The sequence below is a fragment of the Solea solea genome, chromosome 17 (genome assembly GCF_958295425.1).
Source record: "Solea solea chromosome 17, fSolSol10.1, whole genome shotgun sequence".
Taxonomy (NCBI): domain Eukaryota; kingdom Metazoa; phylum Chordata; class Actinopteri; order Pleuronectiformes; family Soleidae; genus Solea; species Solea solea.
The window spans coordinates 23,371,121-23,387,794 of NC_081150.1; the positions used below are offsets into that span (position 1 = coordinate 23,371,121).

The window sequence follows — 16,674 nt, forward strand, 5'->3', positions numbered from 1 at the left end:
AGAGGACGAGGTCATATTTTGATAAGATTTAAGAGACTAAAGTTAAATTAAACGTTTATCCTCAATCGTCACAATTAACGACATCTCTTCAAAGTCCAGATGTTTAACATACATATGTATCTATCTATTGGGCAGCTTCTTACCTGACCACCAGAGGGCGGGCTCTTCTGTTAAACCAGTGGACTCACCTGCAGTGAAGGGCTGTAAAGTGTGATGCAAACAGCGTCTTGAGTGAGTTGTGAGTTGAGCTGTGACGTTCACGAACGAGTCAAATCTTTTTAACGGCTCTTTGAAATGAACCAGTAACTGAGTGACTGACAGTCCATTATTAGCATAAACCAATGGGCTGTGCCGATTGTTCAGTCAGCCAATGAGGGTCATGTCGGCCAATTCTGTGGTTAAAAAAAGTCTTCTTGCTGACCGGCCCACATTAGGTCAATGTGGTCCACCCATGTTAGCAGAACTTGTAATGAGCGAGTTTTATTCTCCCAGCAGGTGGCGCTCTGCTATGAATCAGATCAAGGACAGTGAAGAGGAAGCTCCGCCCTCTAAAACCACTCTGTGTGAGGAACATGAGGGTCAGAGGTGAGATGAGGATCTCATGGATCATGTGACTCGTCTCCATGTCACAGCTCAGTGTTTTATTTACACATCATGTGTTTGTAGGAGGATCCATCAACAGAGACCAGACTCTGCCAGACCTGGACCTGGACCCAGCTGTGTGTCCATGAAGAGTGACCAGTCCATGAATGAACCTTTGAACTTCAAACAAGAACAGAGGTCAGATGATGGAGGGTGGAGGTCTTCACAGGTCAACTCAAATGATCCACCATGTAGCACCAGAGACACCTAATATTTGAGAATTCAGACCCAGACCCATGCAGACCTAAGACATTCTGGACCCGAGTCCCAAACAGACCCGTCCCCATTTAATCTCACATCTGGACCCATGAAAAAATAAGAAATGTTGAATAAATGTGGAACAGTCCTGGCTCACATGCTTGGGTTTGGGTAAAGTGATCTGACTGAAGATGTGGAAGTCTTAAATGTGTTAATCAGTGTAGTGTTTGACACCATCTGGGTCACACTCAACCATTTCTGACACAAACCTGTTTCTCTGAGTCTCCTGATACTGTAGATCATTAATGAGATCAATCACAGCAGATGTTGTATTTACATGTCCTGTGTTTGTAGGAGGATCCATCAACAGGGACCAGACTCTGCCAGACCTGGACCCAGCTGTGTGTCCATGAAGAGTGACCAGTCTATAGGTCGTCGTATTAATTTCAAGGATGGACAAAAACATGGTGAACTGATGTAAGAATTTCACACATAGTAACACACACTTACATGATCCTCCACCAGGGGAGCCTGTCTAGTCCAAAACATGTTGAATCCAGAAAAACACTCTTCTTCTCTTTGGTGGACCAATGTTGTTTTTCTGTCTCCACTAAACGTCTTCAGCCTGTCCTCGTCTCTGAATACGTTTCCAGCAGTAAATCTAGTCAGAGTCCGTGATTGGTCAGGGACTCATGGACAAGCCTCTCTGATTGTGTCTTAGAGACTTCACACATAACAAACACTAGAGACTGTCCTTCAGGGACTTTTGTCTTCAACCTGTCAAACTCATGTCATGTGAACTTGGCTGAAGAAGAATCGTAGGTGCAGCACATTGAAAACCTGGTAGAAACAAATGATTGTTTAGTAAATGACACTGAATCTTTTCTCCTCAGAGTTGATCAGCAGAGGACAGAGGTTCTCAATGGTCAGTCTGTCCAGCAGCATGGAGCAGACCTGGACTCCATATTTAAGGTGTGTAAATGTACAAACATGACACTACTGTTAATACTGAAGCAGAGTCCTGGGGCCTCATGTATAAACCATGCGTACGCACAAAAAGACGGCGTACACTTGCTTTCACGCACAGACGGCATGTATAAAAATGTACTTGGCGTGGAAGTTTGCGCATCGCAGCGCAAACTCTCGAGCTGCCGTGAGAATTTGCCGAGAGCTCCGCAAACTCTTGTCAGGTGGAGACGCTGCAATATTAAGCTCTGAAACTTATCACAGTGTTTGAAAATAATATTATTAATGTGTCTACAGTGACAAACATGAATTTTCTGTGACAAACAATACTGATACACCACGTACGTTTGAACATATGTGGATAACATCAGAGAGGACACTGAAGACGAAACTGATCCTGTGAGCGAACACACACACTACAAACCTGTGTGTGTGTGTGAGAGAGAGAGGAATATTTTCATCCACAGATGAATATTTTCTTTATGTAACACAGTGATGTAAACACAGCTGCTGACATGAACACATGAACACACGTCAGTCTATAATGTTTTAAACACAAAATAAAGTTACAGACTCATTTGTTGTAAGAAAACGGGACTTGAACGTTGAGTAGAACATTTTATTTATCCCATTTTAATCCACACGATAACGAAATGACTACGAAAAAGTTATTCCGCCACCGCTGCGCCTTTCATCGGAAGAGAAAGGCGCAGCATCCACAACACAATCAGTGACAGTAATGAATGGTTACATGGAGTAACTCCGTGAACTCTGTCTGCTTATTTTGTGCGTAATGTGTGTAGATGATGACGTGTGACACTTATAGATTGTTGAAATAATCTGTAAATTCAGCTCACATGGATCAGTCATGTCTAAACATACATGTTACACCAGAACAAAACATGCACAGGATCAACTATCAATGCACAGCCAGTTTTTTAAGCATCAATATTGATATAAGAGCAGTCGCTGTGACCCTGACATTTAGTTCCTTTGTGTTTATCACTAATTCCAAAAAAAACGACCAAAATAGTCTATTTTTACAGATTTATACATCATAAATTGACGAGTTGATCGTGCACTTTCCTTCTTTTTCTTTTATTTCCCTCTTTCTTTGCTGCCGCAGTTGTCCTTTTTCTTCAGGACGAAGGAGTTTTAGAGTCATTTGTATATTCATTTGTGGGTGGGCGTGGGGTGTTCCTCATTCATCTACACTCAATTTCACCTTTGATGGGATGTATAAAGAAAAGGTGCGCAGGACTTGGCGTACGCACAGTTTTATTAATCTGAGATTTTCTTTGCGTACGTACTTTATAAATTTTGTGCGTACCTCGTCTTTTAGTATGAAAGCTGCTCTGTGGACCTGCAGGACTTCACTCTGTCACTGATCATCTGAGGTTAAACTTCACATGTTCTGTTCCAGCTGCTGGAGGAGAACATCATCTGCTTTGTGAAGAAGGAGCTGAAGAAGATCCACAAGGTTCTGGATACAGATCACACAGAAGTCTCAGAGAATCAGAGGGAGGATGAGGAGCTGAGGAGCAGCAGAGAGGCCTTTCTGAAGATCACAGAGGACTTCTTAAGGAGGATGAAGCAGGAGAAGCTAGCTGACAGTAAGAGGACTTTTAATGTGAAAGGAAGAACATCCTTATTTTCTCAATGATCCACTCACTGATTTATTTTCTTGTGTTCTGTCAGAAATTAGAGCTTCAGCTTGTCGACGTGAACTCAAATCAAACCTGAAGAAGAAGTTCCAGTGTTTGTTTGAGGGCGTGGCTAAAGCAGGAAACCCCACCCTTCTGAATGAGATCTTCACAGAGCTCTACATCACAGAGGGAGGGACTGGAGAGGTCAATGAAGAACATGAGGTCAGACAGATTGAAAGAGCTTCCTGGAAAACAGACAGACCAGAAACATCCATCAGACAAGAAGACATCTTTAAAGCCTCAGCTGGAAGAGATGGACCAATCAGAAGAGTGATGACAAAGGGCGTGGCTGGCATTGGGAAAACAGTGTTAACACAGAAGTTCACTCTGGACTGGGCTGAAGACAAAAGCAACCAGGACATGCAGTTCATGTTTCCCTTCACCTTCAGAGAGCTGAATGTGCTGAAAGAGAAGAAGTTCAGTTTGGTGGAACTCATCCATCACTTCTTCACTGAAACCAAAGAATCAGGAATCTGCAGGTTTGAAGACTTTAAGGTGGTCTTCATCTTTGATGGTCTGGACGAGTGTCGACTTCCTCTGGACTTCCACAACACTGAGATCCTGACTGACGTCACAGCGTCCACCTCAGTGGACGTGCTGCTGACAAACCTCATCAGGGGGAAACTGCTTCCCTCTGCTCGCCTCTGGATAACCACACGACCTGCAGCAGCCAATCAGATCCCTCCTGACTGTGTGGACATGGTGACAGAGGTCAGAGGGTTCACCAACCCACAGAAGGAGGACTACTTCAGGAAGAGGTTCAGAGATGAGAAGCAGGCCAGGAGGATCATCTCCCACATCCAGACATCACAAAGCCTCCACATCATGTGCCACATCCCAGTCTTCTGCTGGATCACTGCAACAGTTCTGGAGAACATGCTGAAAACCAGAGATGGAGGAGAACTGCCAAAGAGCCTGACTGAGATGTACATCCACTTCCTGGTGGTTCAGTCCAAAGTGAAGAGGGTCAAATATGATGGAGGAGCTGAGACTGATCCACACTGGAGTCCAGAGAACAGGAAGATGATTAAGTCTCTGGGGAAACTGGCTTTTGAGCAGCTGCAGAAAGGAAACCTGATCTTCTATGAATCAGACCTGACAGAGTGTGGCATCGATATCACAGCAGCTTCAGTTTACTCAGGAGTCTTCACTCAGATCTTTAAAGAGGAGAGAGGCCTGTACCAGGACAAGGTCTTCTGCTTTGTCCATCTGAGTGTTCAGGAGTTTCTGGCTGCTCTTCATGTTCATCTGACCTTCATCACCTCTGGAATCAATCTGTTGTCAGAACCAACAACGAGCCAGTGGTCCATACAAACAAACAAACCTGAACTGAATCATCTGCACCAGAGTGCTGTGGACGAGGCCTTACTGAGTCCAAATGGACACCTGGACTTGTCCCTCCGCTTCCTCCTGGGTCTTTCACTGGAGACCAATCAGAAGCTCTTAAGAGGTCTACTGACACAAACAGGAAGTGGTTCACAGACCAATCAGAAAACAGTTGAGTACATCAAGAAGAAGATCAGTGAGAATCTGTCAGCAGAGAGAAGCATCAACCTGTTCCACTGTCTGAATGAACTGAACCATCGTTCTCTTGTGGAGGAGATCCAATGGTTCCTGAGATCAGGACGCCTGTCCACAAAGACACTGTCTCCTGCTCAGTGGTCAGCTCTGGTCTTCATCTTACTGTCATCAGGAAAAGATCTGGAAGAGTTTGACCTGAAGAAATACTCTGCTTCAGAGGAGGCTCTTCTGAAGCTCCTGCCGGTGGTCAAAGCCTCCAACAAAGCTCTGTACGTGGATCAGTATATAAATATTAATAAGACATATTCTAAAGAGCACAAGACAAACATGTTTAACCTTTTGTTCATCACTGTTTTCTACCTCAGACTGAGTGGCTGTAAACTCTCAGAGAGAAGCTGTGAAGCTCTGTCCTCAGTCCTCAGCTCTGTGTCCTCTAGTCTGAGACACGTGGACCTGAGTAACAACGACCTGCAGGATCCAGGAGTGAAGCTGCTGTGTGATGGACTGAAGAGTCCTCACTGTTCTCTGGAGACTCTCAGGTTGGTGCTCAGCTGATTTATATGGACAATTCTACTCTGGTTATTATTATTATTATTATTTTTATAATTTATTTTTTATTGACATTCAGAAACAGACATTCACATCCGGCAAAACATACATGCATACATCTCACATCTGTTGTCTGCTCTAAATGCCTAGACAAAAAAAACAAACAATGAAAAAAGGAAAAACACACATTAGCAACTATGTACAAGTTAGATTTCCACAGTTCCTCCAGCAGACAGGGGAATTATCATCATAGTGAGACTTCTGAGAAGGTGTAATAAAGTACCTAATCAAGCTTTTCCATCCAAATTCCCTCCACTTCTGTGAGCTGGTACATCTCCATTGATACCTCCAAATTGTTGTCCATTCTTCCTCAGATATATTTATCCCTCCTTCCTTCTCCCATTTTATTTTAATATATGAAGTAGAGTGAGATTTCAAATTAGACAGACCCTTATATAAGCATGACACAGTTTTAATAATAGCTTTTGTAAATAATTGAATTAGACATGTGTTTATCTTTGTTAGATTTTTCATCTTTGTTTTGACGTAATGCCGTAACTGCAGGTATCTATAAAAGTCTTGTTTTTCTAAAGCGTGTCCTTTTAAGCGTTTCAAAACTGAGTAACTTTCCATCTTTCATTACTCTACATAAGGCTGTTATACCGTTAGCTATCCAGTCCTTAAATCTAGAATCCAATTTATTAGGTCTAAAATCTGAATCATAAGCACAACATTTAAGAGCCAAAATATCATTTTCAAGTTTATGTTCTTTTATAATAATTTTCCATACTTTAAGGGTCCACGCCACCCATGGATTATCAATGTTATTTATGTGGGTTTGCAAGTTATTATCAGCTAAAATTGCCTGTATGGGGATGGAGGACATTTTTTCCTCAATGCTTTTCCATTGAGCTGTATATGACGGGTTGCACCAGCATACCACTGCTCTCATCTGCGCTGCAAAATAATAATATCTAAAATAAGGCAAGCCCCATCCTCCCTTTTGTTTAACCAGCTGTAAGGTTTTGAGGCGAACTGCTATATACCTGGATAGCAGTTTGTCCCACTCGTTAAATTGGTTTTGGTTAATCTCTATTGGCAATGTTTGAAATAAATATAAAAGTCTTGGCAATATAATCATTTTAATAGAGTCAATTCTTGAACTAAGGCTTAAGAAGGGAATTAAGTTCCATCTTGCTATATCATCCTTTATTTTTTATGTATGGGTGAATCGTTATATTCCGATAATTTTGTAAGATCTTTTTGTAGGTTGATGCCTAAGTATTTAAAGGACTCTGTTTGCCATGTCAAGGGGTAGCTACTTTTGATTTCTCTTGGTGGGCAGTAGTTATATGAGAGTATTTGGGTTTTACTCATGTTGATTTTGTACCCAGATAATTGGCCATATTGTTCAAATGCTTGCATCAATTTAGGCAGAGAGTGAGTTGGTTGTGCAAGGTATATCAAAATATCGTCTGCAACAGGCCAATTTATATTCCGTCCCTTTAATAATGATTCCCTTAATATCTTCTCTTTGTCTGATGTACTGAGCTAGTGGTTCCAAATATAATGCGAAGAGTAGTGGTGACCATGCACAGCCCTGTCTGGTGCCCCTTTCTAGGGTAAAACTATTTGACAAATATCCATTGACCTTGACCCTGGCGGTAGGTTTGTCATATAGTGCCTGTATGGTTTTAATAATTGTATCGTGGAAGCCAATTCTATGCAACACTCTGTAGAGAAAAATCCAGTTAACCGAATCAAAGGCCTTTTCAGCATCTACGCTCATCACAATTGCTTCAGTTTGATTTCTTTGTATATGATCCATAATATGTAGTGTCTTTGGTATATTGTGTTGTGTTTGGCGTTGGTGTATGAAACCTGTCTGATCATTATGTATCAGTGTCGGCAGGAATTCTTCTAATCGTTTGGCCATAACAGAAGTAAATCATTTATAGTCCACATTAACAACAGAGATTGGCCTAAAAGAGCCACACTCCACTTTATCCTTGCCTTCTTTTGGTTTGGCTGAAATGATTGCCTCCTTCCAGCTGGGTGGCGTTTGCGCATTTTTTAAAGCCCAATTCAGAGTAGGAAGTAAAACAGGTATTAGTTCTTTTTTAAATTCCTTGTACCACTCTGCCGTGTAGCCATCAGATCCTGGTGATTTGCTTTATTTAAATCTACCAATTGCAACTTTTAATTCTTCTTCAGTTATATCCGCAGTCATCATTTTATTTTGATTTTCATCGAGAGTGGGTAAATCTAGGGAATTCAGGAAGCTGTCAATTTGGGCCACACTCCCACCTGGGACTTCAGAATATAAGGTTTTGTAAAACACTTCAAAAGCTTCCTGAATTTCATTTAGTTTATTTTTTATCGCTTTTGTCCTTGGATCCCTAATTTTATGAATTGTATTTTCGGCTATCCTTTTTTTCAATTTCCATGCCAATACTCACATAGATTTGGAGCCACTTTCGTAGTGTTTCTGTTTCAGAAACATTAAATCTTTCTCCATTTCTTGTGTGGCCAAATTATTAATTTCATTCCTGGTGTGTCTAATTTCTCTCAATGTATTCTGTGCCAAATCTAATTTCTGTTTTCCTTCTAGTACCTTTAGCTTGTTTTTGAAATCCTCTAACTTTTTATTCCTATTTTTTTTCTTAAATGACGATATTGCTATAATTTTCCCTCTCAGAACAGCCTTCAGAGTATCCCATAACATGGGAGGTGAAACCTCTCCAGTATCATTGAATTCTAAGAAGAAACAAATTTCTGATTTAATTTGTGCCTTAAAAGACAGATCATTCAACAGACTGGAATTCAATTTCCATGTATTATTTTTTGATCGCAGTCCAAAATCAGCAGATAAGTATACTGGTGCATGGTCAATTAGATCTATTGTCCCGATTCCACAAGTATGTATTTTATCTTTATCCTTCCCAAATGTTATGAAATAATCTATTCTTGTATAGAGAGAGTGAGGAGCAGAGTAGTCAGTGTAATCCCTTCTGTTAGGGAAAAAATCTCGCCATATATCAATCAAGCCCACCTCCTCAAATAGTGTGTTTACTTTCTTATAGAAGGACTTCCTATCCTGGGTTTTTCCACAAGATGAGTCCAACTTTGGCTGCAGATGTATATTTAGATCCCCTCCACAGATCAAGAGGCCTTCTGTTTCAGTTACCATGATATTGGTTATTTTTTGGAAGAAACTAATGTCACTCCCTGGGGGTGCATAGACATTCACTAAGGTAATTGGATTCCCATCTATCTTACCCCTTACTTAAAATAAACGTGCCCTCTTTATCACCCATTTCGAATATTTTTTCAAAATGTAGCTTATTTGAAATGAGAATAGCAACTCCTCTTCTCTGCCCTGATTTGTATGAAGAAAAAAACAGATTTGTAAAAGCCCCTTTTCTTTAGCTTTATATGCTCCTTGTCTGTCAAATGGGTCTCTTGTAAATAAACCACATGGGCGTGTTCTGTTCTCACTTTAGATAGAATTTTACTACGTTTAACTGGATTCAACAGCCCATTGACATTAAAGGAAATGAATTTGAATTTGTCACTAGCCATACTTATTTACTTGTAAGTGTACCAACAAACTTAACAAGATGAAAATTGAAAGAGCTGCTCCCTGAACAAATAACAACACCAAACGTAAGCAAGAAATAGACACAAAAAGAGTGATCCCAAGGCTGGGGTCTCTAAGAAAAGACCCTGGCCTGAGCTAGATAAAATATCTAGCTGTGAGGGAAAGCCTCTCCCACCTGTGGGCTGAGGGCCCCCACCATGGCGCTCTAAAAAAGAAAAGAAAAGGTCTCTGTTCATTCCACAGAAAATGTGTCCTTATACAGCAACCCTCGCCTGTATATATATTCTCATCATGTGGTGAATATAGCACGTTCTGTTTAGCTTTCCAACTCTTCAAAAATCAGTCAAAGCTTATACTTCTTCTGGAGAGGATGGGGACTGCCTTCTGAAAGCTCGCAGTTTCTCCTTGATACCCTTCTCTCGCTCCTCACCTGTCCCTGATTATTTTTTTAATTACATATGTGAATAGATTTTCTTGAACTCCTCCTCAGACTGAGTGGCTGTAACCTCTCAGAGAGAAGCTGTGAAGCTCTGTCCTCAGTCCTCAGCTCTGTGTCCTCTCGTCTGAGACACGTGGACCTGAGTAACAACGACCTGCAGGATCCAGGAGTGAAGTTGCTGTGTGATGGACTGAAGAATCCTCACTGTTCTCTGGAGACTCTCAGGTCAGAACTCTGACTCAGACTCTTTGCTTCTTTAGGTTCTTGTTGATGAAGATGTTTTTTCTAAATCACTGAGTTCATCATATCTTCTTAACTCCAGTCTGTCAGGTTGTCTGGTCTCAGAGGAAGGATGTTCTTCTCTGACCTCAGCTCTGAACTCCAACCCCTCCCATCTGAGAGAACTGGACCTGAGTAACAATGACCTGCAGGATCCAGGAGTGATGCTGCTGTGTGATGGACTGAAGAGTCCTCACTGTTCTCTGGAGACTCTCAGGTCAGAACTCTGACTCAGACTCTTTGCTTCTTTAGGTTCTTGATGATGAAGATGTTTTTTCTGAATCACTGAGTTCATCATATCTTCTTTACTCCAGTCTGTCAGGTTGTCTGGTCTCAGAGGAAGGATGCTCTTCTTTGACCTCAGCTCTGAACTCCAACCCCTCCCATCTGAGAGAACTGGACCTGAGCTACAATCATCCAGGAGACTCAGGAGAGAAGCTGCTGTCTGCTGGACTGAAGAGTCCTCACTGGAGACTGGACACTCTCAGGTATTCTCCTCTTCCTCCTCCTCCTTCCTCTTCATGTTCATCAGCAGTATTCAAACTTGTCAGCAGGTTCAGGTTGAAGATGTCCTGTTATTATGTTTTCCTCTGTCAGTGAGTATAACCAAACATTAGTGACACTTTTTAAACACCTCGTGAGAACGAGTGAATGTCAAGTAGTTCAGCCTGAGAAACGACCAGAACCATGAACTGGACAGATCATCTGCACAGAGTAGCAGCATCATGTGAGAAGTCCTGGTACTGGGTACAGAACAGTCCTGGTCCACTTCAAACAGTCTACGGTCAAACTAAAGTAAAGATGTCTTTATTCTGTGGTGTTTGTAGTGAGTTGTGTACGAGATGTTCGTCATCTAACAGCTACAATCAAGTTGTTCTTCATTCTTCATTCAACGGTGAAAACACACAAGTTTTGGAAGGCAAGTTTTGGTAACAGCGACGAGCCTCCTCCGCAGCAGCTGCATAAGTAGCCATGTGTTTCCACTGTGACGCGCAGCTGAAAAAACCACAAAAGCACTGGAAACTAGGTCTCGATTCAAGCAAGCGATCAAACAACCGTAACCTCTCAGATACAAAGTTTATGCTTTTTAGACCCACAATACTGCGATTTGAAACACAGTAAAAATACAAATGAAATCCCTCTATTTTATCTATTTTCTTTGTTTACTTGGTTTGTGCTGGGCCAACTTGTTGCTGGTTTACTCGTGGTGGGTTTCAAATGTATAAACAGAAGTTGCCTTCTGTGTTGTCCACGTGGTGGCGCTGTTGAGTAAATGCATAGCCTCCTGAAACTGTGGTCTCTGGTTCTGCAGACACCGTCTTCTCTTTGAAACACACCTGTCCTTGTAGTTCATCATTGTGTCCACCAGAGTGCGTCATTAAGACAACAGTTTGGACTCATGTTGGACACAAACTCATTCAGACTGTTTCTTCCTCCAGGATAGACCATGTTGGAGAGCAGTGGTTAAAACCTGGTCTCAGGAAGTGTAAGTATGGATTTACAGGAAATAACATATCAGCTGATCATCAATAAACTGCAGCTGTGTCTCGTTGTCTTCATCAGATTCATGTGAACTGGAACTGGACACAAACACAATGAGCAGAGAACTCAAACTGTCTGACGACAACAGGAAAGTGACCGGTGTGACAGAAGATCAGTCGTATCCTGATCATCCAGACAGATTTAAGTCCTGGTCTCAGCTGCTGTGTAGACCTGGTCTGACTGGTCGCTGTTACTGGGAGGTCGAGTGGAGAGGAACTGTTTATATATCACTGAGTTACAGAGGAATCAAGAGGAAAGGCCACAGTTCTGACTGTTGGTTTGGATATAATGATCAGTCCTGGAGTCTGATCTGCTCTGATGATCGTGGTTACTCTGTCTTTCACTGTGGGACACAAACACCCATCATGTCCTCTGTCTCTCACAGAGTATCAGTGTATGTGGACTGTCCTGCTGGGACTCTGTCCTTCTACAGCGTCTCCTCTGACTCACTGATCCACCTCCACACCTTCAGGACCACATTCACTGAACCGGTTTATCCTGGGTTCTGGGTTTGTCCTGGTTCCTCAGTGTCTCTGTGTCCTCTGTAGGACATGAAGAGACAGCAGCTTCAGTGGTGGACGAGGTCAAAGCTCGTCTCAGTCATTCTTTGTTGAACCATCAATAAATAAAGACTTAAAAAATCAACATGTCTGTCATTAACTGAGCCGCCGTCCTGCGCTGTGAGCGCCCCCTGCTGCTGAGAACCAGCCTGAAACACACAGGTTCACACACACTGAGATAAAAATAACAAAAAGTGAATGTTTGAAAGTGAAATTAAAAGATACAAAAAGTAAAATCAATTAAAAATGAATAAATGCTTTAAAATAAAAAGAAAGAAGTCAAAATAATATAAAATAAAATTCAAGGTTTTCAATCCAATAGAAAACAAAGTAAATAAAGATGTTAAGAGTTTGACTCTTTGTCTGAAGAACATCATCTTCTCACTGACGAGCCTTTCTGTCCCAGCATGCACTGCTTCTCCTCCTCCTCCTCTTCATGCTGCCTGACAACAGCGCCCCCTGCTTCGTGTGAGCAGAACAACACTCAGAGTTACGCACACACACACACACACACACATGGAAAATGAAACACACATGAGCAGATTATGCCATGAATGAGGAAGTGTGGTTTCTGCTGTGATGCAGGTGAAACTGAGTGTGCGTGACCTCAGGATGACCTCTGTCCTCTGTCCTCGCTCCCAGGTTTGTCGGTCCATTTCCCATCGCCAAGGTGATCAACCCTGTCTCTGTCCAGCTCAAACTACCAAGGCGGGTGCACCCCACCTTCCACGTCAGCCACGTCAAACCCGTCAAGACCAGTCCTCTTGTCCCTCCGGCCAAGCCCCCTCCTCCCACCCGATTCATCGACAATGACCCAGTGTTTACCGTCAAGAAGCTCCTGTCTTCTCGCCGTCGGGGCCGGGGGCTCCACTACCTAGAGGACTGGGAGGGCTATGGGCCTGAGGAGCGCTCCTGGGTTCCTTCCAGGTTCATCTTGGACCCCTCCGTTAAGTATCTTGTTTTGTTTCTCCCTTCATGTTCCATGTCTTGTCTTCCTGTTTTATTTTGGAAATCACTCACCCTTGTCTCTGGCCGTTTCTCAATATCCATACTTGTGCGTACTTGTGCGTACTTGCGTACTCCCTTACTTGTGAAAACGTCATCAGCCTCAGTCCAAGTGCTGTTCCAATTCTCAAGTAAGCGAACAGCGAGGACGGTTCTCAAACCCGGAAGTGTTCTCGCTCCGCCCATGTTTACCAAGTATGCATCGGAGGTGACTTAAGCGTACTTGGGATGGCCATGTATCCCAGAATACATTTTGGCGGAGCATAGCAGCAGATAATAGAAATATAAATCTGAAATAAATATTTTTCTGTGTCCCGGAACAAAGTTTTAACATCATTTGAGGCGAGAAATTAGTCATTTAGAATTCAAACATGTGGTTTGTGTGTGACGATATGACGTATTTATAGTTTGGCAGCAACGTTTGTCGGAGGTGATCAGCTCCGCCTCTGCGGGCTCTCGGCGCTCACTGTGCCCGGCACAGAGCAGCGTTACCTCGGCTCGTCCTGATGAAATGATCCGCTGGCTCAGACGTCGCTGTCATTAGATGCTCGGTGTGATCGATAGATTTGTTGTTGACGTGTTATTTTGATTTTAATGGAAACGTTTTGACCTGACAGTTTGAAACTTTGTATATTATTTTTATTTTTTTTATTTTAACTTTGAATGTTAGATTTATATTAAAGTCGCACGGTCATTGTATCTGTATTTAAATATAATATATAAATATTAGATATGTAGGGTAGTATATATTTGTACACGTCATATATATATATACAATATATATACATATATACTACTCTACAATGATGTAATATATCTATTTTCACATTATATTATTTGTATTGTATATTTTAATAGAAATAAATTAATAAATGAAGTTAAATATTTAAAATGTAAAAATAATAACATCATATATATGCATTTATTAAAAGTATTTCATATGTTCATTTATCAACACCGTAGGTGGCAGTAATGAGGCTGCAGCACTTGGCGCCAGCCACCATTCAAACAGCAGAACAATACATACATACTTGCATACTTGAGTATTGAGAAACAACCACATACTTGTGTACTCCCGTACTTGGCAAGTATATACTCCCAGCGTACTTCTCAAGTATATACTTCCCAAGTAAGCAAGCACATACTTGCTAACTTGAGTATTGAGAAACGGCCTCTGTTTCAGGTTCCTGTCTACCCCGCCCCTTTCCTTGTTGGCGTGCACCTGATCCCTGATTGTGTCTACCACACCTGCATCCTATCACTCCCTAATCAAGCACTGCTTATATTCCCCTCTGTGTCTTGTCTCGTTGCCAGTTTGTTGTAGTTCATAGCTCACGTCCCAGCACTCTTTTTCACAGCCATAGTCTTGTCTTCTCGTGTTTTTGAACCTTGCCTGCCTTTTTTGACCTTGCCTTTTTGCCTGACGTTTTTGTACCTCTGCCTGATCTCTTTGACTTCCCGTGTACCGAACCTCTGCCTGGAATTAAACACTGTTACTGACTGATTCGTGTTCTGAGTCCTGCATTTGAGTCCCTTGTTCTGCTCAGCCATAGTTCATGATATAACATGGCTTTTGAAAGTGATGAGGCATTAAAAACAAATAATTAAAATAAATATTTTCAATGTAATTTTTGTTTTAATAGGTAATAATGTCAGATTAATTACCTGGTCACTACAGCTTGAGGAGTCTCCAACATGAAGTCTGTCATCATGGACAGAGGGATGTTCAACCTTGAAAAGCATTATTAACAATATACAGTTATCAAAATTCATTGAATAGGACGGTAATCCCTACTTGCGCAACAGTTTTCAGTTTGCAATGTATGATATGAAAGTGACCAAGAAATAGTGTAACACAATAGCTACTTTTGAATGAGCTACTTTTGTAAATAAAATATTTTCATCTTTAAATTATTTACTCACAGAATTATTAATTCTGGTTGTCAGACACAAAGTCCTAAGCCTCTCTCTTGCTTCCTCTCAGCTGTCCCCAATGAAGAATCAGATGTAAAGTAATGATATTATTAATGTTGTGGACATTTTTACATCAACTGATACAGTAATTGTTTTAATACAGTATGTATTGGTGCAATGGACCAAACTGAGATATAGAAAAAAATACATGTGTAATCACCTGTTCATAGGATGCAGTGGATCTCTCGCTGACTTCAGGGTCTGCTGAATTAGTCACAATCTCAACACTTGATGTCTGCAACAAAACACAACAGTACACAGTCAGATATATTGTGTACTATAACATACAGTAGAGCAGAACTTATTATAAAACATAACCACACTTGTTTCATGAGGATCTGGACTTATTCCTCCAGACTCTATAGAAACTGTTATCATTGTAAATGATATACTTCCCAACAATATGGGGACGCTGTAACACACACACACTCTACAGTCAGTGGGTCAAACCATATGAGGACGTCAAACCAAACACACACTTAAGTCTTTCACAGCTAAACAATATGAGGACGTCAAACCAATCACACACTCAAGTCTTTCAAAACTAAACAATATGAGGACGTCAAACCAAACACACTGTCAAGTCCCTCGCTGTGGCAAGGCTTTACTGTGCAAATCTCCCCACTTGAAAGGGCTGCTAATTTTTCAAGAAGACTTAACAGGAATCCACTCGTTACACTTGCTCTCTTTTTCTTCTTTCTTTTTATTTAGAAGATTGAAGCAGTATCTACAGCCAGGTGAAAAACCTTTAAACACAAACAAAATACCATCTTAATAAATGAAACCGAGATAAACACACACCAAACTTTGTAAATAAGTAGTAAATAATCTAACAGCATCTTAACTAACAAATTAAATACAGAAATCACATGCTATATGGCAGGATTTTAACTATGGAATGAATTAATCATCTTTTAACTATGTTTTCCAGCATGGTTAACCCATCATTAAAATGACTTGCAACAAATGGACTTCGACGATGCAACAAGCTCAAGCTCACCGGCTGTGTCTTCCTTGAAAGCTTTGATTTGCAGTCTTGGTGTTTCAGTCCAATCCACCAGATCTCATTCCTCCTCATGCTGCTTGCTTCCACTGCTGCTCTGTCGTGATTTTGTGTGTGCGTGGCTCCAAACTCCCTTGATTAGTAAATCACTTCACCTGGTGCACTCAGCCTGGTGCATTCAGGCTAGGAGAGGCTCCAACCTGGTGTATCCAGGCTGGAGGGGCGTGGCCCACAGCTCAACTCAACACCTCCCACTCGATCTTCCCACGGAAACCGCTGGAAAGATTGCAAACCATGGTGCGCTTGTGGTCAAAGTTTCTCTCTTGGGACCCCTGCCTGCTCTTCAATGGGCAGCAGGACAACCAGTCTCCGGACATCCCGGTGAAGTATTGTGGACCGAAGGATGCTGGAGATGGGATGCTTGGGTGCTGATGTTGCAGGCCTCACCTCAGGGATACAGAAGCTTTGAGCAATCCTGACATTTACATCCCGTACAATGCCTCTGGAGTCGGTGTTGACACTGACAACTCTTCCAAGCTTGAACTGTCCCCTCAATGCGTTCTGATCACACAGCCAAACGATGTCTCCAACAGCAACATTCCTTTGTACAGTGTGCCACCTACTTCTTACAAACAGATTAGGACCAGCAAGCTGGCTCCAGGATCTCCAGAACTTGTTGACCTGGTGCT

General features: G+C 41.8%; 1 protein-coding gene across 2 annotated transcripts; it reads left to right on the forward strand.

Moving 5' to 3' along the window:
* Window positions 1-1,203: 1,203 nt before the first annotated feature.
* On the forward strand, window positions 1,204-12,051 carry LOC131443394 (NACHT, LRR and PYD domains-containing protein 3-like). 2 transcript variants are annotated; one of them, XM_058612999.1, is made up of 10 exons: window positions 1,204-1,317; window positions 1,734-1,812; window positions 3,230-3,419; window positions 3,505-5,302; window positions 5,399-5,572; window positions 9,674-9,847; window positions 9,945-10,118; window positions 10,216-10,389; window positions 11,341-11,387; window positions 11,465-12,051. In XM_058612999.1, exons 1-10 carry the CDS (start codon window positions 1,250-1,252, stop codon window positions 11,989-11,991), a joined length of 3,405 nt encoding a protein of 1,134 aa, XP_058468982.1. In that variant the 5' UTR covers window positions 1,204-1,249; the 3' UTR covers window positions 11,992-12,051. The 2 variants fall into 2 exon arrangements, with proteins under 2 accessions (XP_058468982.1, XP_058468981.1); XM_058612998.1 differs by lacking the exons at window positions 9,674-9,847; window positions 11,341-11,387; window positions 11,465-12,051 and having other exon boundaries at window positions 10,216-10,502.
* Window positions 12,052-16,674: the final 4,623 nt, after the last annotated feature.

What these genes read in the sequence shown, in the direction of transcription:
- LOC131443394 (XM_058612999.1), top strand. Translation starts at nt 1,250, where the DNA reads ATGAAGAGTGACCAGTCTATAGGTCGTCGTATTAATTTCAAGGATGGA. An exon ending in AAAGCCTCCAACAAAGCTCT is followed by an intron (nt 5,303 to 5,398) that starts GTACGTGGATCA and finishes TTTCTACCTCAG; the next exon opens with ACTGAGTGGCTGTAAACTCT. An exon ending in TGTTCTCTGGAGACTCTCAG is followed by an intron (nt 9,848 to 9,944) that starts GTCAGAACTCTG and finishes TCTTAACTCCAG; the next exon opens with TCTGTCAGGTTGTCTGGTCT.